Source organism: Rhinopithecus bieti, unplaced genomic scaffold, assembly GCF_001698545.2.
Source record: "Rhinopithecus bieti isolate Rb0 unplaced genomic scaffold, ASM169854v2 scaffold_5002, whole genome shotgun sequence".
Taxonomy (NCBI): Eukaryota; Metazoa; Chordata; class Mammalia; order Primates; family Cercopithecidae; genus Rhinopithecus; species Rhinopithecus bieti.
In genome coordinates this window covers 1660544-1683139 of record NW_016804830.1, presented here as the reverse complement: position 1 = coordinate 1683139, position 22596 = coordinate 1660544, and the positions used below count along the sequence as shown (strand labels likewise).

At 55.5% G+C, this 22596-nt stretch overlaps 2 protein-coding genes and 1 long non-coding RNA gene across 3 annotated transcripts in view; 1 reads left to right on the top strand and 2 right to left on the bottom strand.

The window, feature by feature from the left end:
* The first annotated feature begins 924 nt into the window (after positions 1 to 924).
* Positions 925 to 13471, top strand: CXCR5 (C-X-C motif chemokine receptor 5). The gene is made up of 2 exons (XM_017870549.1): positions 925 to 1151; positions 10727 to 13471. The coding sequence occupies exons 1-2, from the start codon at positions 1101 to 1103 to the stop codon at positions 11792 to 11794; spliced, it is 1119 nt and encodes a 372-aa protein (XP_017726038.1). The 5' UTR covers positions 925 to 1100; the 3' UTR covers positions 11795 to 13471.
* On the bottom strand, positions 3283 to 5000 carry LOC108528646 (uncharacterized). The gene is made up of 2 exons (XR_001885239.1): positions 4652 to 5000; positions 3283 to 4395 (listed from the first exon to the last, which is right to left on the bottom strand). It is a non-coding gene; the product is annotated as an uncharacterized LOC108528646 (long non-coding RNA).
* The window catches only part of BCL9L (BCL9 like), a 33622-nt gene continuing 24372 nt past the window's right edge, over positions 13347 to 22596 (bottom strand). The window contains 11 exon segments of the mRNA XM_017870548.1: positions 13347 to 16522; positions 16525 to 16704; positions 17109 to 17390; positions 17799 to 18914; positions 18917 to 18992; positions 18994 to 19050; positions 19052 to 19072; positions 19074 to 20111; positions 20193 to 20277; positions 20437 to 20515; positions 20518 to 20649. Coding sequence (XP_017726037.1) covers positions 15612 to 16522; positions 16525 to 16704; positions 17109 to 17390; positions 17799 to 18914; positions 18917 to 18992; positions 18994 to 19050; positions 19052 to 19072; positions 19074 to 20111; positions 20193 to 20277; positions 20437 to 20515; positions 20518 to 20649 — 3977 coding nt within the window. The 3' untranslated portion in view covers positions 13347 to 15611.

Here is a 22596-nt window from a genome sequence, read left to right as displayed (position 1 = left end):
GAGTGGCAGCTTGGAGTAGAGAAAACACTAAAGGTGGAGTCAGAAGACCTGAGTTCAAGTCCCAGCTCTGCCACTGGTTAGCAGTGGGATCTTGGGTAAGTTGCTCTCCCTCTCAGCCTCACGGACCTCCTGCATAAAAATTGCGGGTTAGACTGGATGATCTCTGAAGTCCTCTCTAGCCTAGTAATCTATGAGGTTAATAATTTATCAGCAAGCCAATTTAATTTATAGATAGGACATCATTATTTTTGAGTCAGAAAATGACTCTATAACTATATGCTTTTCTTGGTGATTTCACTTTTTTTTTTTCTTTTAGAGACAGGGTCTTGCTATGTTGCCCAGGCTGGTATCCAACTCCTGGCTTCAAGCAGTCCTCCTGCCTCGGTCTTCCAGAGTTGATTTCATTTTTGTCTTCCAGTATTGTTTTACTGTTGTTCCATTTGAAAAATTCTAACCTATCTTTTCTGAACTTGAGCTGAGAAGGGAAGGGATTTTGCCCCTGTTGGGCAAAAGGATGGTGGCAAGTAGTTTGACCAAGTGCCCTGATTTGCCAGGACTTAGGGGTTTCCCAAGTCAAGGGACTTTTCAGTCCTGGGCAGACTGGAATGGTTGATCACCCTAGTGGCGAGGAAGATGAAGGTCTGGAGGTGGCTTGGAGGAGAGGCTGCTGGGAGAGCTCTTCTCCTGTTCTCTGTTGATCAGGAGTTTCCCTCATCAGTCTGCTGACTTTGTGTGGTGGTTTCATTACAAGTTGTGAGCCCCTTATTGGGGGTATAGGGAGGAGAAGTGAGGGCAACCTTTAAACTAGTCATAGGCCCCAGTTGAGACAATTGTTGCCGGGAAAGAAGCTGAAATGCTTGACTAGCACTGATGCTGTGGGGGATTTTCCCTCTTTCTTCAAAAAACAGAAAAGACCCAGTGGAAAAAAAAAAAAAGTGATGAGTTGTGAGGCAGGTCGCGGCCCTACAGCCCCAGGAGACGATGCGCAGCTCATTTGCTTAAATTTGCAGCTGACGGCTGCCACCTCTCTAGAGGCACCTGGCGGGGAGCCTCTCAACATCAGACAGTGACCAGTCTGGTGACTCACAGCCGGCACAGCCATGAACTACCCGCTAATGCTGGAAATGGACCTCGAGAACCTGGAGGACCTGGTGAGTAGACACGGGTAGCTTCCTGTCGCCGAGGCCCTGCCTGGAATTCTAATATCCTCTGCCAGAGTCTGAGAGAGAGGGGACAGCATGGGAATCCTCTCCCGCTGTGGATCTGTAAAATCTAGACAGGTCAGTCAGCTCCTGCCCTTCAAGAGTTTATTTTCCATTCTGTGGAAGAAGCAGATAAGGAGAGCTGCTGTCCTTAGTAGACATCCTTTAGAGGAAGCTGGAAGACGTGGGTTCAGGCCCTGCATCCTTCTCTGAGTTGCTATGTGACCGGGAACAGGATACTTCACTTCCCCATTCTTTCTCTCCTTTTCTCTTAGGGTGGGAATATGGAACTAGACAGGAAAGTACCTTTGGAGGTTTTCTTACCATAAGGAGGCTGGCATTGCTCATCAGTCAATCAGTGCATAGCTGTTCATCTCTTGCCATATGATTATATCATCAGGGCACTACATTCTGTGTTGGGTGGAGAAGTTGAGGATCTGGTCTTTGCCCTCAAATAGCTTCTGCTCTGGCCAGAGAAAAAAAATCACTCACTGGAAGCTATTAGACAACAATTATGTGCTAAACTGAGAAGTATGAGAACAGATGGTAGCAAGGAAGAGGATCCCAGCAGGTTGGAGTCGGGGAGCAGGGTGAGAAAACTGTTAATCTGAAAAAATGTCTTGGAACCTGCTGTAGAATCTCTAGAGATAAGGTATTCTTGGAAAGGTTTCTTGGGTGGGCTAAGAAAATGGTCCCCAGCACTACGCTGCCAGCACTCAAGTCTCTGCAGTGAAGCGTACAGGTGCAGTTGACCTGGTCGTCACTGGGCTCCCAAAAGATGTGTGTGTGGAGCAGCTTAACCGGAGAAACACACGGTTCCTTGTGAACCGACAGCAGGGGCTGGTTGTAAGGTTTTCTTGGAAACTTCTTCACCGTCTTTTCTCCCCCTGGGGAGAGGACTTGTCTTGGGACTGCATTCTGGGTTATGAATGCCAAAGGTATGAAGGAGCCAAACCCTGGCTCCTACCGACTCTCCTGGCCCAAACTTACCCTGAGATATTGTCTGACTCCCTCCTGCTCCCCCAGCTGGAGTGGACTTTGTAGTTCCACCAACCGTGTTCCCAGACTTGCTTGGAGAAGCCTGCCTCTCGCTTGCCCAGATCGCAAGGCTGGGAAGTATAAGTAGGACACGGGGAGAAAGTGAGCAGAAGGGCTAACTACCCAAAGCCTGGCCTCTCGGATCCAAACCGCAAGCAGAATCAGAGCCGGACCATTCATCTAATCAGGACCTGCTTCATAATTTGTGGGATCCAGTGCAAAATGAAAACATGGGGCCCCTTGTTGAAAAATTATTAAAAATATCAAGAAGGCAACAGCAGAGCACTAAACCAAGTGGGGGGTCCTGCTGGGTGCAGGCCCCGTGTGACTGCACCAGTTGCACGCCTATGAAGCTGCCCTGAGTCTAATCACAGAGTCTGGGCAATATCCCAAATCAGACTAAAAAGCTGAAGCCCCAAAGGGGCAATGTGCTCCCACCCTGGTCCCCAGTCACGGCTGCTGGCCTCGCCTGATTAGGTTACTGGGCGTCTTCCTCTGCCTGCAGCTTCAAACTGACCACGAGCCCTGACCCAGTTGGATTTCTTAGTAACCGACTGGAGACCTGGCGGGTCCCAGCTTCTGAGAAACCTTGAGTTTCCCCTAACTGCGCGTCTCACCTCACTGAGTGACCTACTAGAGACAGGTGGTGGCAGGGGCCAGGGGCAGCAGGGTATGTCCCAAGAAAACCTACATCTGGGGGAAAGGGACCTAGTGACTTGCTTCATGTCACACCTCAAATGAGTGATCCTCAGCCAGGCATTCAGATATCTGGATCCCTCACTCAGGGTCTAGCCAGGAGTCCAAGAGTCCTCGACCATCTGGGCTCTGGAGTTCTTCAGCCAGCCACCAGTGCGTCGTTCTCCCTTCACGAATCTCCTACATACCCTGTCTCCAGGGCCAATGTCCCCTCAGAACACAGATCCTCTCCTCCACCCCCACCTACTCACTGAAGGGCCGTGAGCAGCTTGGCAGACTGTCCCTCAGTGTCACAGTACAAAAACCCCGGGGCGTAGTGGTACAGGCAGGAGAATCTTGCATGTAACAGCCTCTCAATAAGTATTTATTGATTTTTGATGCAGTAAAGCTCTTAGTTCACCATTTTCCTCTGGAATTAGTCCAGGTTCTTCTATTCATTCTGCTTCCTAGTCTCCTCCTTGTCCTTGCCCATACCAAGTATTGGTTCATATTCCTTGAACACTGGGTTTTACACTCTAATGTTGGGCTAAGAACTGGAGACTTTTGGCTACACAAACTTGCCAGGAAAAAAAAAGAAAAGGAACTGGGGGCTCCTGGCCATAAGCCAGGTTGGTCATTCTATATTCCATTTGTCCTGTTGAACTCGAAGACCAACTTGAGCCGCTTAAAATGTCCACTTCTTTAAGGCAGGGGCCGGGAGGTGTGGAGGGGCTGCTAATTCTCAAGAATGAATGGTCCAAATAGAAAAAAATTAGATGGCTAAGAGCCAGGAACCAGAAGATTCCAGGTCCTGGGGTGGGCACGCCAGGGACCCATCCTGCTGGAAAGGCAGACCCAGGCAGACCTAGAGCAGCCCCTGTCTATGCGAACCTTGATCTGAGAGCCTCCTTCCAACAGAACCAGGGCCTGGGCTGGGGCACCCACAGAGGCTGGTCATAAACTATACCTCCAGCCCCACCCTGCACACCAACCAGAAAGGGAAGCTGCTATAGCACAGGGCGAAGCTGGCCCAAGCCCCAGAGCCTGGCTTTCTATGACCCCTCTCCATAGATAATTACTACACATCATGACTTCACTGTGACTAGAGCATCACAGGCTACACAGCCCGTCCACGTGGACCATCTCATTTCATCACGGAGGTGTGAAGAAGAGGAACCAAAACTAGCTCAGGCTGTTTCTGGGGGGAAGGGAGGTTCTCCACCCGCCCCCCGCCAATCAGATCAAAAGTCCCAGAGCAACCCCAGCAGAGCAGGCCCAACTGGGGGTGTGGTTGGAGGGGTCAGACATGAGGGAGAGCCCCAAGGCCAGGCTGAGGATGGGTCAGGGTCAAAGTGAATCTGGGTTCAGGCATACAGACTGCAGAGTCTTGTCAGGAACTCTTGCCTTCCCCAGGGATGCAGTCTGCAGCTGATCCCACTCCTCTAGCAGAACGGCATCAACAGTGGCCGTGTGTGTGGACCTGAGAATCAGGACACAAGAATGAGCGTTCTTTCAAGAGTGGTGGGGCAAAATATTTCCAGCCCAGGAGATGGTTTCAAGAGGCTGCCACACACACCTAGGAGGCCTGTCTATCTGCACCTTGGATTGTGTGACTCTGTATCCAAAGGGCAAAGAGATGCTGGGGTGCCAGGTGGGACCCCTTTAAGCCTAAAGTCTTGCTGCAGAGGCTTGGAGTAGGTTAAACTGTCCCCCTAAAACCACATCCAGCGCAGTACCTGCTTCTAATGGCCAAAACCCGTGGGAAGAGATGGAAGAGGAGTTTCACACGCTTGTCCCTGAAGGCTATGGGTGCAACAAGGGAGATGTGTCAAATGGCAAGCCAGAGTCTCAGATGGTCTTTAAGGGCTGTGGGCCTCCTGAAGAAAGACGGGGTAAGGGATACAGACCTACACCCTCACTCACAGCCAGTCTCATTCCTCCAGACCCCTGCACTCCTTAAGCCACCGAAGGCTGGAATGACAGATACCCTGGCTGGCTCCACTCACAGCTCCTGACTCTCAGCTGGGAATATCCACACAGGGACATAAAAGGAGATGGAGCTTGCATGCTCCCCGTGGCCAGAGCAATGACTGGCGTCTGTGTGCAGACACCTCCCGTGGCCAGGATGACTCAGGCCTTGGAGTCCTGGGGTTCGGCCTGAGTGAGCCACGCACGCAGGCAGCCCTGCCCGCTTCTCGGGGCTGAGAAGCAAGGTCAGGCTGGGGCATTCACTGGTGGCAGAATGGACTAGAAAAGCAAAGTCTCCAGCTACTGAGCTAGACGGAGATCACGCTGAGAACCAGCTCAGCCCCAGGCAGGGCAGGACAGACAGAGAATCTGGGAGTGAGAGTGAGGGGCATTTGAAGGCAGAGTCCAGCCTCCTTCTTCCCAGGGCAGGAATCTCTTCCCGCACACTTGGGCTCAAACGTTCCTCTCCTTCCCAAGGGTCTCATCTCATTGCTGGACAGTTCTGCCTGTTAGAAAGTTCTCCCTCATTTGACTGAAACTCTACCCCCTCAGCTTCTGCCCAGTCCTTCTGGACTGCCCCGGAAGCCCACAGCAAGAGTCCATTGCTGCTCCTCTTGCCCATGGAGCTTCTTTCCAATCCGTGACATCAGCCCTCATGGACTCAAGGTGAACAGATGAAGGTAACAGTGGCCCTTCTGCTGGCCACGTCACTCCCATGACTCATCTTAAGCTTGTAGGCAACAAACTCCCAAGTCTTTCTCACCAACTGTTGTTACCTGGTCTTCCCCAACTTATCCCTGGATGGGTAAAGTTTTAAACCTGACTCCTGGCTTGTATATTTTCCCCACGCAATTTCATCTGGTTAGGTTGGGCCCATGGTTCCAGCTTGTAAAGAACTCTGTGTTGCCTGAGAGTGCCCCCAAAGCTAGGTTGAGAGTGCTGAAGAGGAGGGGACCGAGGATAGATCCCTGAGGCATGCTAGACACCCCTGCCCAATGTACCTGCTGACATAGAATCCCCATTAGCAAATGTGAGCTGAGCTTCATGCTGGTCAGTGCTGGGCAGTGGGGCAGCTTCGTTATTTGGAGAAGTGAGGTGGGGCTTGGAAACTTAATTATCCAGGGAGGAGCCTGCATCCTACAGTGGAGGGAAGGAGAAGAGTAACATTTTGGGCCCTACCACAGGCCAAGTACTTTGCATCTCTTTACACTCCCCACCTTTCCCTAAGCCCCTCAATACTGGACACTGTTACAGCCCCTGCTCCTCCGCAGTGCTCACAGCAATTTTCTAACTAGATTCTAGCTCCACTCTCAGCCTCATTCTGGTCATCTTGTTTCTTGTCTATGCAAGGTGGGTGTTGTTGTCAGAGTGTGTGTGTTCATGAGGGCCTTGGGTTTCTACAGCTTTTCATGTCAAAGAATGGGTACACCGCTCACGCAAACGGTCTGCCCTATGCTCCCTCTGGGCATAGGATTGAAGGGCTTCCTTCAGCACAACATGCCCCACAGTATTCAGGATTCCTGATTCCTCAACTTCCCAGGAAGCAAGAGCCAACCTTGCTTTATTGCCTCTCTCTATAGTTTGGGGGAGATTGGGGGAGCTAGAACTCCTATGTGTGGGAAGTGGCTTTAACATGTGCCACTCCTGAACCCCCAAAGCGTCTGTTTGACACCTCCTGGTGAGATGTGCTGTCAGTTCCCAGCACCCCTCAAACCAGCTTCCTCCCATCTTCCTCTCTCTGACGCTGCCAAACAAATACCTCTTGGCAAGGAGGAAGAGACAGGCCCCTCCCAACCCCCCTCTAAATCTGGTTCTCAGGAGATGGGAGCCCTAGGGACAGAAACCCAGGGCTTTCTGGGTCAGATAGGCTGGTTGGACCTAAGCCCTCACCCAGGCACAGCCAAGGTAGGTGGAGTTCAGCCCTGCTGACGGCCCCAGGCCCTGCTGCTCTCCTCCCTCTGCATGAATGGCTTGGCTCTGCGTGAAGACTGCTGAATTCCAGTATTAGTCAAGTGGGTGTGCTCAATGACAATACTGGAAAGAGCTCCCAATAGAGAGAGAGCACTCAAGATAGGATCTAGGATCCAGGCGGTCAAGGTTATTGGGAGAAGGCAGAATGCAGAAGGCGACGGAGTGAGTCCCTGCAGAGACACTTGCCTAAGTCTCAGATTATCAGGGCTCCTGGCCTTCTCTGGGAAACTGCTTTCAGAGCAGGTCAGCACACATCTGTCCTATGTAAAACACATGACCTTGGGAGGGGGACACAGAAGGCCTGCTTCTCAGACCTTTGCCATCTGGTTAGAAAGTGGTCATCCCAACCCTGGGTGCTGTAATAAATGCACACGCATCATAAGGAGAAGAGAGAATTCCAAGAGGGGAGCCGGCAAGGATGTGGGAAGATGGGATTGAATTCGGCTTTGGAGGAAGGGTAGAAATTAGATAGGCCAATTTGGAAAGAAAGACCTGCTAGGCAGAAGGAAAAGGCCAAGCAGAGGTTTGGAGACAGGAATGTGTTGGGCTGATAGGGAGAGGCCGAGGGGCGACCTAGAGCAATAATATATTAATAGAAGACAAAGTTTGAAAGGTCAGAGGAATATACATTTGGGAGGAACATAAAGGCTCTGTTGGGGAGGTTAGACTTCATCCCACAGGTCCATGGTTTTCAAATGAAAGTAGAACCATTTTTTTCAACAAAAGCTTATGTGTGAAGCACTACACAAGTCAAAAGTGGAGAGCTATAGTTTAAAGTCAAGGAGGGGAGCCTGGAGCCACAACACCATTCCCCACCCCAGGGGAACCCTGTGACACACACACACAGTCATGGGTACTCTAAAGAAAGTTCTTGGAGCTGGGCGCTGTTGTCACACACCTGCAGTCCCAGCTACACAGGAGGCTGAGGCAGGAGGAGGATCACTTGGGCCCAGGAGGTCGAGGTGTAGTGTGCTATAATCACACCTATTAATAGCCACTGAACTCCAGCCTGGGCAACATAGCAAGACACTATCTATCAAAAAACAAAAACAAAGGTGTGTGTTTGGGAGAGAAATTCCATGGGATCCTACTGCATGGGATGTTCTGCAATTAGTTCTAAACTTTATTTTTTTTTAAAATGTTTTGTAGAGTTGAGGTCTCGCTATGTTGTGCAGGCTGGTCTTGAACTCCTGGTTTCAAGCAATCTTCCCACCTAAGCCTCCCAAAGTGCTGGGAGCCACTGTGCCCAGCAGTTCTGAAATTTAGCAATGTGTGAATGGCACTAAGTTTGGCTTACTCTACTCTTTTTTTTGAGACTGGGTCTTGGTCTGTTACCCAGGCTGGAGTGTAGTGGCATGATCATAGTTCACTGCAGTCCGAAATTCCTTGGCTCAAGTGATCCTTCTGCCTTGTCCTCCCAAAGTGATGGAATTACAGGCCTGAGCCACCATGCCCAGACTCCAATAAATCTTCTACTGACGAACATTATCACAAATATGACTTTTTCTTATAGTTGACTTTGTTATTAAATGTGAAATTGAGACCTGGTACGGTAGCTCATACCTGTAATCCCAGCACTTTGGGAGGCCGAGGTGAGTGGATCACTTGAGGTCAGGAATTCGAGACCAGCCTGGCCAACATGGCGAAACCCTGTTTCCACTAAAAATACAAAAAAATTACCTGGGTGTGGTGGCAGATGCCTGGAATCCCAACTACTCGGGAGGCTGAGGCAGGAGAATTGCTTGAACCCAGGAGGCAGAGATTGCAGTGAGCCAAGATCGTGCCACTGCACTCCAGCCTGGGCAACAAGAGCAAAATCCACCTCAAAAAAAAAAAAAAAAAGTGAAATTGAAAAAAAAAAAAAGATAAAGACAAAAAACAAAAGAAAACCACTGCTTATAGGTGATGGGGAACCAGTAAAGGACTTTAAGCAGAACACTGATGCAATGGGATTTGTGTTTTAGAAAACTCACCCTGTCCTCTGTGCAGGATGTGGACAGGAGTAGAGAAGCTGGTGGAGACAGGACCCATGGAGAGATGGTCTCCTGAGCATTAGAGTGAAGAGAAGGAAGACTAGACTGAGGCAATGGCAGAGGGATGCTGTGGGAAGGGTTGGCAGATGGCTCTGCCCTTGCACTGATGTATCTCCCACACCTGCTTCTCACAGAGCCCCATTCCCTCAGAGCCAGAAAGAAAGACCCAGGTTGGGGAATGCGTCTGCTCAGCATTAGGAGTGAGTGTGTGACCCACAACTGTGGCTCCTGAGAGGCAAGAAAGCCCTGTGGCACCCAGTGTGACCATCCCCTCCTTGTGGGGGGGCCTTGCTCTCCTAAAATGGGGGCAGCATTAAGCCACTCAGAGCCTGGTGGACAGGGTGCCCCATCCTATCCTCTGCCTTCCTGGGGCTCATCATTTATAGTATTGTCTTTTTGAACCCACATAGGTTGGTTATAATTGATTTTGAATTGCCTGGGGAGGGGCTTGGGTAGGGAGGGTGGGAAGAACAGAGCTGGGAGGTGAGGAGGAACAGGTGCAGGGGACAGCTGTGAGTGAAAGGTGTGAAAACAGGCACATGTCTTCCTTTGTGGTTAGCTGGGTAAACAACCTGAGTGCTGGGGTGATGGAGGTGGGGTGATGGGGAGAGGAAGAGGAGGATGGGGAGGAGGGAACTTCCGGAGACATCACGGGCACGCCCCCTGCGCTTGGAGTAGGCTCTCTCCTCTCCTGCCAGTCTCCCCGTGTTGCCCTCACTTTCTCCTGCCTCTCTCTGCCTCTGGGCTTTCTGCTTCTGAGTGCTCCTAGCTACAGGGAGGTTGCCAGTGATGGGAAGTAGCAGGGAACCTGCATCTGCTGCCCCTAGAAGGAAGCCCAGGCAGGGTTGTTCAGTGGGAAGTATTGGCTTTGGAAGTAGATAAATGTCGGTTCACACAAACCTGATCTTTAGCAAGACACATCTGCGAAATAGGAATAGTATTTTTTTTTTTTTTTTTTTTGCGGAGGTCTTGCTCTGTCGCCGGCTGGCGAGTGCAGTGGCCGGATCTTGGCTCACTGCAAGCTCCGCCTCCGGGTTCACGCCGTTCTCCTGCGCTCAGCCTCCCAAGTAGCTGGGATACAGGCCGCCCGTCCCACCTGCGCCGGCTAGTTTTTTTGTATTTTTTAGTGTTTTGAGACGGGCTTGGTTTCACCGTGTTTTATTCTTGATCTCCTGTTGTTGTATTGTCGTCTTGTGCGCGTTCTCGGGTCCTCCCAAAGTGCTGGGATTACAGGCTTGAGCCACCGCGCCTGGCTGAAGGAACACTGTTACATACCTTGAGCAGGTTGTGCATATTGAACCAGATGGGAGGCTATTACTGCCATTTCAGTGATAACGGAGATGGTCAGGAACAGCGAGACCCATGAGGAGGGAGCCACAGGCCACGTCAGCACCCGCCCGCCCCCAGCCCCCAGCACGATGCTAAGTTGCAGTGCCCGACTGTTCTGCTCGGAACTGAAACAGACGGGTCCTTGTACCAACCAGGTCCATTCCCCAAATTGAAATCCTGTGACTCCAGCCCCCAAGGCTGCAGGCTTCCGTACATGAGGACCCCAAAACACAAGCTGACTTATGGGGCCCAGCCCCTCAGCACTTACAAAGCATGGCCACCCGCACACCTCCCTTCATCTGCACCACCACTCTAAGGAATGCGATCCCTTTGACAGGCAAAAAACTGAAGTTGGAAAAGACAAAGTGATTTGTTCCACATTGAAATTTGAAACTTGACATTTGGTCAGTGGACCCTGTGTAGGAAAAACCTCCAAGAGAGCTAGGGTTCCTCTCAGAGAGGAAAGACAGGTCCTCAGGTTCTCACCCTCCCGTCTCCTTGCCCTTGCAGTTCTTGGAATTTGACAAATTCGACAACTATAACGATACCTCCCTGGTGGAAAATCACCTCTGCTCTGCCACGGAGGGGCCCCTCATGGCCTCCTTCAAGGCTGTGTTCGTGCCCGTGGCCTACAGCCTCATCTTCCTCCTGGGCGTGATCGGCAACGTCCTGGTGCTGGTGATTCTGGAGCGGCACCGGCAGACACGCAGCTCCACGGAGACCTTCCTGTTCCACCTGGCCGTGGCCGACCTCCTGCTGGTCTTCATCTTGCCCTTTGCTGTGGCCGAGGGCTCTGTGGGCTGGGTCCTGGGGACCTTCCTCTGCAAAACTGTGATTGCCTTGCACAAAGTCAACTTCTACTGCAGCAGCCTGCTCCTGGCCTGCATCGCCGTGGACCGCTACCTGGCCATTGTCCACGCCGTCCACGCCTACCGCCACCGCCGCCTCCTCTCCATCCACATCACCTGCGGGACCATCTGGCTGGTGGGCTTCCTCTTTGCCTTGCCGGAGATTCTCTTTGCCAAAGTCAGCCAAGCCCATCCCAACAACTCCCTGCCACGTTGCACCTTCTCCCAAGAGAACCAAGCTGAAACGCATGCCTGGTTCACCTCCCGATTCCTCTACCATGTGGTGGGATTCCTGCTGCCCATGCTGGTGATGGGCTGGTGCTATGTGGGGGTAGTGCACAGGTTGCGCCAGGCCCAGCGGCGCCCTCAGCGGCAGAAGGCAGTCAGGGTGGCCATCCTGGTGACGAGCATCTTCTTCCTCTGCTGGTCACCCTACCACATCGTCATCTTCCTGGACACCCTGGTGAGGCTGAAGGCTGTGGACAATACCTGTGAGCTAAATGGCTCTCTCTCCGTGGCCATCACCATGTGTGAGTTCCTAGGCCTGGCCCACTGCTGCCTCAACCCCATGCTCTACACTTTCGCTGGCGTGAAGTTCCGCAGTGACCTGTCGCGGCTCCTGACCAAGCTGGGCTGCACTGGCCCTGCCTCCCTGTGCCAGCTCTTCCCTAGCTGGCGCAAGAGCAGTCTCTCTGAGTCAGAGAATGCCACCTCCCTCACCACGTTCTAGGTCCCAGTGTCCCCCTTTATTGCTGCTTTTCCTTGGGGCACGCAGTGATGCTGGATGCTCCCTCCAACAGGAGCTGGGATCCTAAGGGCTCATGGTGGCTTAGAGTGTCCTAGGAGTATCCTTAGCTGGGGTAGCTGGAGGAACCAACCCCCATTTCTGGGACATCCCTGCCAGCTCTTCTGCCAGCCCTGGGACTCGGCTGGAGCCCAGGGAGCGGAAAGCAGCTCGAAGGCACAGTGAAACCTGTCTCTACCCATCTGCACCCTCCTGGGCTGAGAGAACCTCATGTACCTCCCATTCTAATCACCCAACGCTCAGGAAACAACTTCTACTTCTGCCCTTGCCAACGGAGAGCGCCTGTCCCTCCCAGAACACACTCCATCAGCTTAGGGCTGCTGACCTCCGCAGTTTCCCCTCCTACCCACCTGTCCGCAAGGCCAGGAGAAGCTGATCCCCTCTCCCCTCCTACCCACCTGTCCGCAAGGCCAGGAGAAGCTGAGCACCAGGGGATGAGTGGAGGTTAAGGCTGAAGAAAGGCCAGCTGGCAGCAGACTGTGGCCTTCAGACAACTCAGTCCCTAAAAACACAGACATTCCACCAAGTCCCCAAGCCTGCAGCCATTTTGACCAAGCAGGAAGCTTGGACTGGTTGAATTCAGGTAGCTGCCACTGGCTCGGACTGAAACAGTGCTTGGTCCTCCCCATGTCACCGGGTCCTGGGTGGTTTGCAGGCAGGGCCGTCTCTAGGTGCCCTTGGAGACCAGCCAGTGACCTGAGGAAGTGCAAAGGCCAAAAAGCAAGAGAGAAACCCGACAGAGGAAAGAAAAGAGCTTTCTTCCCCAACCCCAAGGAGGGACATGGATCAATGAAACCCGGTGGTCCCCTCCACCAGGCGAGATGGAGTGGGGTGGAGAACTCCTAGGGTGGCCGGGTCCAGGGGATGGGAGGTTGTGGGCACTGATGGGGAAGGAGTCTGGCTTGTCGCCTCCTCACTCCCTTCCCACAAGCTACAGACCCGAGGAAACTCAGGAGTCCGAATGGAGAAAGGTGGACTGGAAGGGGCCTGTGGGAGTCAACTCAACCATCCCTTCTGTGGCATCACCTTAGGCAGGGAAGTGTAAGAAACACATTGGGGCAGGGAAGTCCCCAGGCCCCAGGAAGCCGTGCCCTGCCCCTGCGAGGATGTCACTCAGATGGAACCGCAGGAAGCTGCTCCGTGCTTGTTTGCTCACCTGGGGTGTGGGAGGCGCTCCCTCCCACCTCCCTCCCACAGTTCTGGGCACTCCCTCCCACAGTTCTGGGCACTCCCTCCCACCTCCCCAGCCTTTGATCGGGTAGGGAGTCAGGGACCCCTGCACTTGTCCCACCAAGCCAAGCAGCCAAGCTCCTTGGGAGGCCCCATTGGGGAAATAACAGCTGTGGCTCAGGGGAGAGTGTCTTCACGGCAGAACAAGGAAGACCTGGGATGCGCCTTTTTTCTCTGACTATCTCCTAGCAAGCTAGGTAATCTAATCCACAGAGGAGTCTGAAGCAGAGGCAAAGAGGCAAGAGGCTGGATTTTGAATTTTCTTTTAATAAAAGGCACCTATAAAACAGGTCAATACAGTACAGGCAGCACAGAGACCCCGGAACAAGCCTAAAATTGTTTCAAAATAAAAACCAAGAAGATGTCTTCACATATTGTATTTATATATTTATATTTATATATATATATTTATATAATGGTACAAAATGGCTAGGGGTATGGCCATGGATGGAGGGAAGAGTAGGCTGGCCTGTGGCGCAGGTGGGAGAAGAGGGGACGGAGAGGGCACTCGGCCCGCTGCGATCTGACCCCTCTCCTCAGGGCAGGAAACACAGAGTCAGACAGTTTGGGGGGTCTTGGGCCGGGGTGGAGGGCTCAAGGGCACAGGGCTCAGGCTGAGGCAGGGCGGGCAAAGCGCCTGGCAGGATGAAGGACAAGTGACCCCCCAAACACAGAGGCCCTGGCCATAGCCCCTGGGAGGTGGCCGGGGGGAGTCAGGGGCCTGTTGTCAGCCCCAGAGGAAGCGCTGGACCTGGCTGATGGTGGGCCAAGAGGACAGCACCAGGCTGGGAGAAGTGGGGCAAGTTCCCTTTGTATTACAGCTGCCAGTGCGAGACCAGGCCCTCCAGGCCAGGAAGGCTAGGGACTGGTCCTGGTAGAAGACACCCTGTCTAGAATGGCCCTTGGCCCTGGAGGCGGGGCGCAAAAGGCCTCAGCCAGGGAACTGCCCTGCCACCTCCCAAGGCAGGAAAGGAAGCGAGAAAAGGAGAAGTATTTTACTCCTGGGGCCAAAGTAGGGGACAAACACCCAGTCGTATATGGCTTCAGCTCTGACCAAAGGCGGATGGGGAGCTCTCCTGGGGAGGAGCAGGGAGCCTAGGGGGAGGCAGTGGCTGTGCCTGGGTGGGCACAGACAGATCTGGTACATGGCCCTGAGCCCTGGGCAGAGGGACAACCTTGCCGGTGAGTTGGCAGGCAGAAAGGAGGCGGCAGGATGCTGTTTCCCTGATTCCATCTTCAGGGGGTGGAGACTGGAGGGGAGGTGCACTGACTCAGATGAACTGTTCTCCCCCTTCTTTGATAAGAAGTAGGTGGCAGCAGCCTCTGGAAGTCAGGGCCCTGGAGGTTACCCGGCCCATGGCTACTGTAGCCACAGGCCCCAATGGCACCATGCCACACCTTCCATGGCTCCACTCAAGGGGGCCACACAGCCACCACCTCTTCCTCCTTTCCTTCATCCCAAACTGGGACAAAAGACTTCAAGTTCTGGCTAAGATGTAGCAGCAGGGGATGCCCAGGCATCCAAAGTGGGAAGCCAGGGCCCCGTGTCACCGGTGTGGGCAAACCCGTGTGCATGTGCACACATGTTCTCCCCGAATCACTCAGCAGCAGACAGGCTGCCGCCCTGGGGGACTCAGCCCTGCTAGGGCTCACCAGGTGGAAGCCTAGGTGGTCTGACCTCAGTTTAGGAGTGGGGCATTTACGTCATTTTACCATTTGGGAAGGGGACAGGAATGGTATCCTTAGGGACCCAGAGACACTGCAAACAGTGGGTGGCCATGTAGGGCTGCACGTCCTGGGTCCAGGGGAATGGAGAGGGCAATAACTTGAAGAAGGGGGAAGAGTTTCTTTTATCCTTTTTTTTTTTGTGTGACTTCTATCAAAACACAGAAATACAGCACACGCACAAACCAGCACAAAAGCGCAGCGCTCTATTTACAGCTCCGGCTGGCACCTGCCCACCTGGCCAGCCGCCTGCAGGGAGGGGAGGGAGAGGGGTCAGCCACATCAGCAGGGAAAGGATACGAAGCAGGTAAAGACAGAAGGAAAATGGGCGGGTGCAGAGAAACGAAGAGGGAGGTGGAGCTCCAGCAATGCGGACACGAGGAGACAAGAGCAGAAGGGCTGGGGGAGACCTGACCTGTCCTTCCTCTCTCCCCCCAGATCCCACCCAGGACTCCAAAAGCACAGCTGAAGGGGGTGTGGCGGGTGTAGGGATGCAGGGAAAGAGGTAAAATAGAGGCTCCATAGGAATTGGGAGGAGTGGGGGAGGGGCAGTCCTGGTGGCCAAAATGGAACCAACCCCAATCCAAAATCCCCCCACCCCACTCTGCCACATCCCCCTAAGCTGCCAGCACATCTGGTTTCCACAAATGCCACTCCCCACGCAAGCTCCCTCCCACCCCTCCACCCCCCCTCCCCGACCCAGGCCATCCCAGCACTGAGGGGAACAACTTTGTTAAAGGTTATCGTATTTGCAACATTGCCCCGGCTCCAGCCCCGGCAGCGACTTCTAGAAAGGAAGGTTGGCCATGCCGCCTGGCGCCGGGAGGTAGCCCATCTGGCTGTCCAGGGACACGCTGCGCTGCCGAAGGGGGTGGGACACCATGAGGTTCTGCTGGGGCGGGGGGCCCATGAGGGAGCCCTGCGGGGAGAGCATGTGGGGCGGCTGGCTGTAGACCTCGCCCCCCACGCCCCGCTGCTTCATCAGCATGAAATTCTGCTGGGTCATGAGGCCTTGTGGAGATGACATGACCCCCTGGTGCAGGCCATGGGGCACCATCCCCTGCTGTGGGGGCACACCTGTCCTGCCCAGCAAGGACATCTGTCCGGGGTGGCACATGGACATGTTGAGCCCCCGCTGGACGCCCTGCTGGCCTGGGAGGTTGGGAGGCCGAGAGGGAGTCTGCTCCGCCATCATGTTCTGCAGGTTCATGAGATGCAGATTGGGGGGCTGAGCCTTGGGGGGCTGGTTCTCGCTCTTGGGGAAGTACTGGAGGGTGCTGCTTGGCTTCTCAGAGGGGATGATCCTTGACAAGTCGAACTCGGGGATCCCCGTTGGGGTGGGCCGGATCACCTCGCTCAGCTCGGGGTCGTTCAGCACTGATGCCACCCCAGGGAGCACACCCGGTGGGTATGTGTCACCCATGCGCCCAGCCATGGCTTTGCCCATCAAGTGCTGCTGGGGAGGCATGGGGCCTGGCGGCTGGTTGGGCAGGTCCTCGGGAGGCAGGGGCATGCCTGACGGGTAGTGCTGCTGCAGGCCAGGCCCCCCGCCCCCACCCCCAGTGGGGGCCATGGCACCATGTGGCTGCTGCAGTCGAGGGGGGAAGGGCATCATCTGGGAGGAGCTGGGCACCGGGCCACAGGGGGCATTCAGGGAGTCGGGGCCCCCTGGAGCCATCATCATGGAGTTTTGAGGGGCCCTCCTGTCCCCTGTGGGTTGGGATGCAGTGGAATGTTGGAGCCCAGAGGGGTGGGGGAGGGCAGCATGGCGGGTGGGGGCTCATGGGACAGGGGCTGCTGGCCTGGCAGGTTCATGCCCATGGGGCTCTGGGCAGCGGCTGAGTTCAGGTGCATCTGGCTGGGCTGGCTGTTGCTGATCCCTGTAGGGAATAAAGACGGGGGTCAGGCACGGTGCGCCCAGCTCGGGGAGGGTGCAGGGCTCAGGCCTTCTCCACTCCCAAGCCAGGTGGTGCCAAGGGTCGGAGTTTTCACCACTGGCTTCCCCTGGCTGGGAGGGAAGGGACTGGAGGCACTGAAGCTAGAAGCCAAGAGACTAAGTTCTGGCTCAGGTCGCCAGACACCACCAGGTGTTGGAAAGACCACTCGAGTGCGCTGGGCTGCATTTCACTAATGACTCCAGTGAGTGGGAACAGCATCCGGGAGCCTCCACCCCCATGGCCAGGGCCTTCAGAAGCACAAAAAAGTCAGCACAACCACAGCTGTGCTCCCCGATCCCAGTGCCCACACCAGCTGGCCTCCCTGGGGCCCCGGCCTGTCCTCGCACCTGGCCCAGAGCCCTGTGGTGGTGGTGGGGGGGGCAGCAGGGGCCGGTCGGGCAGCAGCTCGTCGTCTGAGGTGGCGATGGTCTTGATGGCATTGTGGTAGAGCGGGGTGGAGCTGGGCATGGCGTACTTGGACATCTGGGTCATCATCAGTGACAGGGGGTTCTGGGAAGGCGTGGGGTCTGGGGAGGAAGTGAATGGTAGGCTGGGGTTCATGAGGCCGCTGGGAGGGTTGGCGGGAGGTGCTGAGGAGCTGCTCCGGGGGCCGCTAGGCGGGAGGGCACCTACAGAAACGGGGAGACAAAGAGAGCAGGGGTGACTGGGGAGGGGCAGATGAGTTCGGCTGTGGATATTGGGGGGGTTTAGGAAGAGGTCGGTTCCCCAAATCACCTGGTCCTTCAGACACACCCACAGGCCCCCAGTATCTCCCGAGCCCACTAGTCTTCAAGCAATCCCTGCAGCCTCAGGGCCCCGGGCAAGGGGAAGATCCTGGGCACCAAGTACAATCCCTCAAAATGCCTGAGGGACTCATGTAGTGCCCTCTGAGAAAGCCCACAGCTGTCATCATCTGCCCCGCGAGCAGAGTCATCCACCTCTGGGCCCCAGTACAGAGGCCTCGACTCACTGCCCAGCCCCAGCATGGGCACACTGCTCGGAGCCTGCCTGCCTGTCTGCCTGCGCAATTGACTCACCCTGTTCCATGTTGCTCAGGGTGGTGGAAGAGTTCATGTTGAGAGGCGGCTGCTTATTCTGGGAGACCCCAGGACTGGGCATGGCCGTCTTGGGTGAGGCAACCCAGCCTGGAGAAGGCACCGCCATGGAAGGAGACTTGAGCCTGCTGGGCGAGCCAGTGGGCGAACGGACGCTGAGGGAGGAGCCGAGGACCTGGGGTGACTTGAGAGGTCCTGGCGGGTTGGCAGAAGGCAAGGGCACCATCTGTGAGGGAGTCTGGGGTGACTTGAGGTTGGCAGAGGGCGAGGTGACCAGGGGTGAGTGCACCTGGCTAAGGGTGGGTGACTTCAAGTGACCCATGCCCGGTGAGCCCATCTGATTAATACTGATGGTGAGGTCCGAAGGCCGCCTGCCTAGCCCCCGGTTTGGGGCTGAATGCACGGTCCCGGGAGGATTGGAGGCAGAGGGCAGAGGCATGTGGCTGAGCCGGGTGGTGCCCACGTTGCTCATGGGCATTGAGCTCTGATCAGGGCTGAACATGTCTTGGGTATTGCCCATGTCCTGGGACATGGCTTGGTAGGGTCCCTGTCCCCCAGAGAATCCCTGCTGGCCCTGGTTGGGAAACTGTGAAGGCATCAGCATCTTTTGCGGGCCGCCCATCACGCCACTGCTGTTCTGGGCCCGAACCCGGGCCATCTCCTCAGGACTGAGTCCCTGGGGCCCCATCATGTCCCCAGGGCCCCGCATCTTCTGCGACATCAGCATCTGCTGCTGCGGGGTCATCTGCACGTTCAGGTTCATGTTCATGTTCATGTTCACATTCATGTTCATGTTGAGGTTGCCTGGCCCCATGGGCGGGTCCACCTCCCTCAGCCCAGACTGTCCCATGGGAGGGCTCAGGAGGCCCCGGCTTCCACCAAACTCCATGCCCATGGGAGTGCCCGCCAGGCCCTCACTGCCAGCCATCTGCCCTGGGAACATGGCAGGATCCATCTGCCGGTGTGCCTGGCATTCATCCGCTGCCATCTGCCAATGCTCTTGTCCATGCCACCCGTGCCATGCCGCAGGGCGCTGCATGCCCATCGACCCGCTTCTCCAGCAGCTGGTGGGCCGCAGCAGCTCCTCACGGACTCGTCATGAATCGGCTCCGCCTCACCCTGCCCCCACCCTGGGTAGGGCCATGGGTGTTCTGGGCAATTGCTGGGTCCCCCGCAATAAGGGGGGGCAAGTCGTATCGGTCCAGCCCATGCCTGGTCTTAGGCGGGCCTGCTGGCATGGCATTCATGGGCACCTCCCATGGGCATACTCCTGGCATGTGCCCCAAACCCAGGCACCCGTTGTATCTGGTTGCCTGGGAAACGGGGGCCAGGAAAGGGAGGTCCGCCCCGGAGCTGCATGGGATCTTGAACATCCATGGGTCCCCGCAGCTGCGCACCCATTCCAGGCGGCCACTGATCCCCAGGCTTGCTGTGGTAAGGAGGCGGGGGCCCCCTCACCATCATGCCCCCCATGCCCATCATGTCCTGCAGAGGGCGGCCCCCGTGCAGCCCAATCTGTTCCTCTTTCCGCCGTTTCTCCTCGTAGTACTCCTCCTGCAGCTTGCGCCAGGCCACCTGCTCGGGCGTGAGGCTGTCCTGGCCCAGCCTCTGTATCATCATGTTCATCTGCTGCCCCATGTCCCCACCCGGGGGATGCCCAGGCACTTCGTGCTCCAGAGGGGGGCCCCCTAGGCTCTGTGTCTGCGAAATCATGGACTGCAAGGGTTCCTCGTACTTCTTCAGCCCGCTGGGAGGGGCCGTGGGTGGCTGCTGGGTGGGGGGAGGAGGGGCTTGTGCTGGTGGGCCCCCCTCACCCGCTCCTCCCGTGGGCCCCTTGAGGAAGGGCTCAGTCTCTCCGCTGCGGAGCAGCAGTCGCTCAATGTCTCGCAGCGTCTGGAGGGACCGTTCCCGGTGCTCCAGCTGCTCTTTGGACAGGCCCTCTGAGCCCCCCAGGCTGCGCTGCCCGTTTCCAGTGGGGGCTGCCTCCCCCAGCAGGGCAGGGCCGGGGGCACTGCTGGGGTCTCCTCCAGGAGGCAGAGGGTTGTTGGCGGTGGTAGCCGTCGGGGTGTTAGGGTGGGTGCCCCCAGTCCCACCACCTGTGCTGGCAGCTCCCACTGAGCTGGGGGCCAGGTCCTGACTGCTGTCCTCAGGAGGCCCCTCTGGGGGCAGAGCAGGCGGGGCACTGCCAGGGGCCGGGGGTGGCGGCGGCGGCAGTGGAGGTGGCTGGGACTGTGGGGTGCCCGCTGTCGGCGTGCTCAGGGGTAGCGGTTCTGGGGTGGGGGGCACTTTAGGGGCCTGCAGAAGGACAAAGAGAGCATGAGACAGGTAAGGGGACGTTCTGCCCAGTCCTGCTGCTCACAGAGGCACCACTCTCACCTGGTCAAGCTTGGCCCGGGGCACGTTCTGCTGGTGGTAGGCGAGGATGGAGTCTGCCCGGCCCTGCAGCACTGCCTCCGCGGCCCTGCACAGAGTGAGGGCACCCACAGCTCAGAGAGGTGAGCAGGAGGGAGCCCCACCCTCACCCACCCCACCCTGCCCCTGCACATGGCTCCCTCAGAACCCCAGGCTGAGAGGTGCTGGGCAGAGAGAGAGAGACGTGGCCTGCCCACCAGGCACTTACGTGTTGGCCAGGTGGGTGGTGAAGACGTATACGAACTGCGAGGGAGGCTTTCCGGGGACGCCCCGCCCCGCCCCGCCCCAGGGGCATCAGGCCGAAGGCCAGGAGGAGGGCCGTGCGGGGCGCCTGGCACGCTGCTCTCGCTGAGGGGCAGTTGGGTGGTTTGGCCGGGACCCAGCTGTGGGGCCGCCATGGCTGGGTCTGCTACATTACAATCTGCAGGAGGAGAGAGGAGAGGGAAAGGGGCTGAGTGGTCCAGACACAGGAAGGACCAGCTGATACCCCTCCCACTGATGCTCACAGCCTTACAGCTCGTGCCCACAGGAACATTTGATGTCACTATCTGGTGTTCTCATTAGGCTGGTTTCCATGATGGCAAGAGTGGTGACCATGTGGAGAGCAGGGACAGAGAAAATGTGTCCCTTCCACAGGCTCCCATGGGCCTGGCATTCTGCTGGGGACTTAACAGGTGTGATTTCATCTCATCAACACACCCTGGGAGGAACCTGTCACACACTCCATTTAACAAAGGAGGAGGCCGGGCGCGGTGGCTCACGCCTGTAATCCCAGCACTTTGGGAGGCCGAGACGGGCGGATCACGAGGTCAGGAGATCGAGACCATCCTGGCTAACACGGTGAAACTCCGTCTCTACTAAAAATATGAAAAAATGAGCCGGGTGTTATGGTGGGAGCCTGTAGTCCCAGCTACTCAGGTGGCTGAGGCAGGAGAATGGCGTGAACCCTGGAGGCGGAGCTTGCAATGAGCCAAGATCACGCCAGTGCACTCCAACCTAGGCGACAGAGCGAGACTCCATCTCAAAAAAAACAAAAAACAAAGAAACAAACAAAAACAGTTACACAGCCAGTTAGTACAGAGCCAGAACTGAACCCAGGGCAGGGACTCTGAAGCTCTGCTGCTGCCCCTCAAACTGGGTAAGTGTATGTGCACACAGTCTAGTCACCCAGTTAGGGAGAAGGCATAGAGGGTACACAAGCTGATGATTCAAACGATGGATGGTTTTTCACTCTAGCCCCACCACTAACTGACTGTGTGATTTTATGAACCAGACATCCCTCTAAGCCTCGGTTTCTTCATCTATAAAATGTAAAATACTAACCTCCTCCTTGCCCAGGGGGCAGGTCAAAGAAATATATTTTTTAACAGTAAGTTTAAATCAATGTCACAGAGTGAAAGAATCCATTTGAAAAACAGAGAGCCAGGAGCAGTGTCTCATGCCTGTAATCCCAGCACTTTGGGAGGTAGAGGCGGGAGGATCACCTGAGGTCAGGAGTTCAAGACCAGACTGGCCAACACGGTGAAACCCCGTCTCTACTAAAAATACAAAAATTAACTGGGCATGGTGGAGCATGCCTGTAATCCCAGCTACTCGGGAGGCTGAGACAAGAGAATTGCTTGAACTTAGGAGGTGGAAGTTGCAGAGAGCTGAGATCGCGCCACTGCACTCTAGCCAGAGCGACAGAGCGAGACTGTCTCAAAAAAAAAAAAAAAAAAAAAAAGAAAGAAAGAAAGAAAAAAGAAACAGAAAAAGCTGGCATACTGGAAACACTCTCAAGACAGACCAGCTACCCTCAGCACCAAGGGAAGTTTTGTTCCATGGTTATACACTTGACTGTAAGTCTTAGCGTAGAAAAAAATCTCCAGTGGTTCTAGGTGAGTGGGTAGGCCCATTCCCATGCCAAGAAAAGCAAGTCACGGTGCCTGGCCCACAGACAGTAAGTCCCAGCATTCTCAGTTAATGGGAGACAAACTGCCTAAAGTTGTCTCCATTGAGCTAGGGCAGTGACTACCGGGCCATGGGCCCAGTGTCAGGCTGCCCTCTTTGGAAAAAGTTTCTTCTCCACCTTCTTCTCTGACGGACCCACCCCAAAATGGCCCTGCTCTAGACCCTATCTCTCCAATTTTACATAGAAGAGCAGAGCCAGAAATTTGTGGGGGAGCTTGAGAGCTGACCTCCATGTGTGAGGGTTGCTGAGGGGCTCTTGGATACAAGCTATGGGGAGAGAGGCAGGGCTTAGTCCAACAAGGAACTTTCTAGTACAATAACAACGATAAAAGCTAACATGTTAGGCCGGGCGCGGTGGCTCAAGCCTGTAATCCCAGCACTTTGGGAGGCCGAGACGGGCGGATCACAAGGTCAGGAG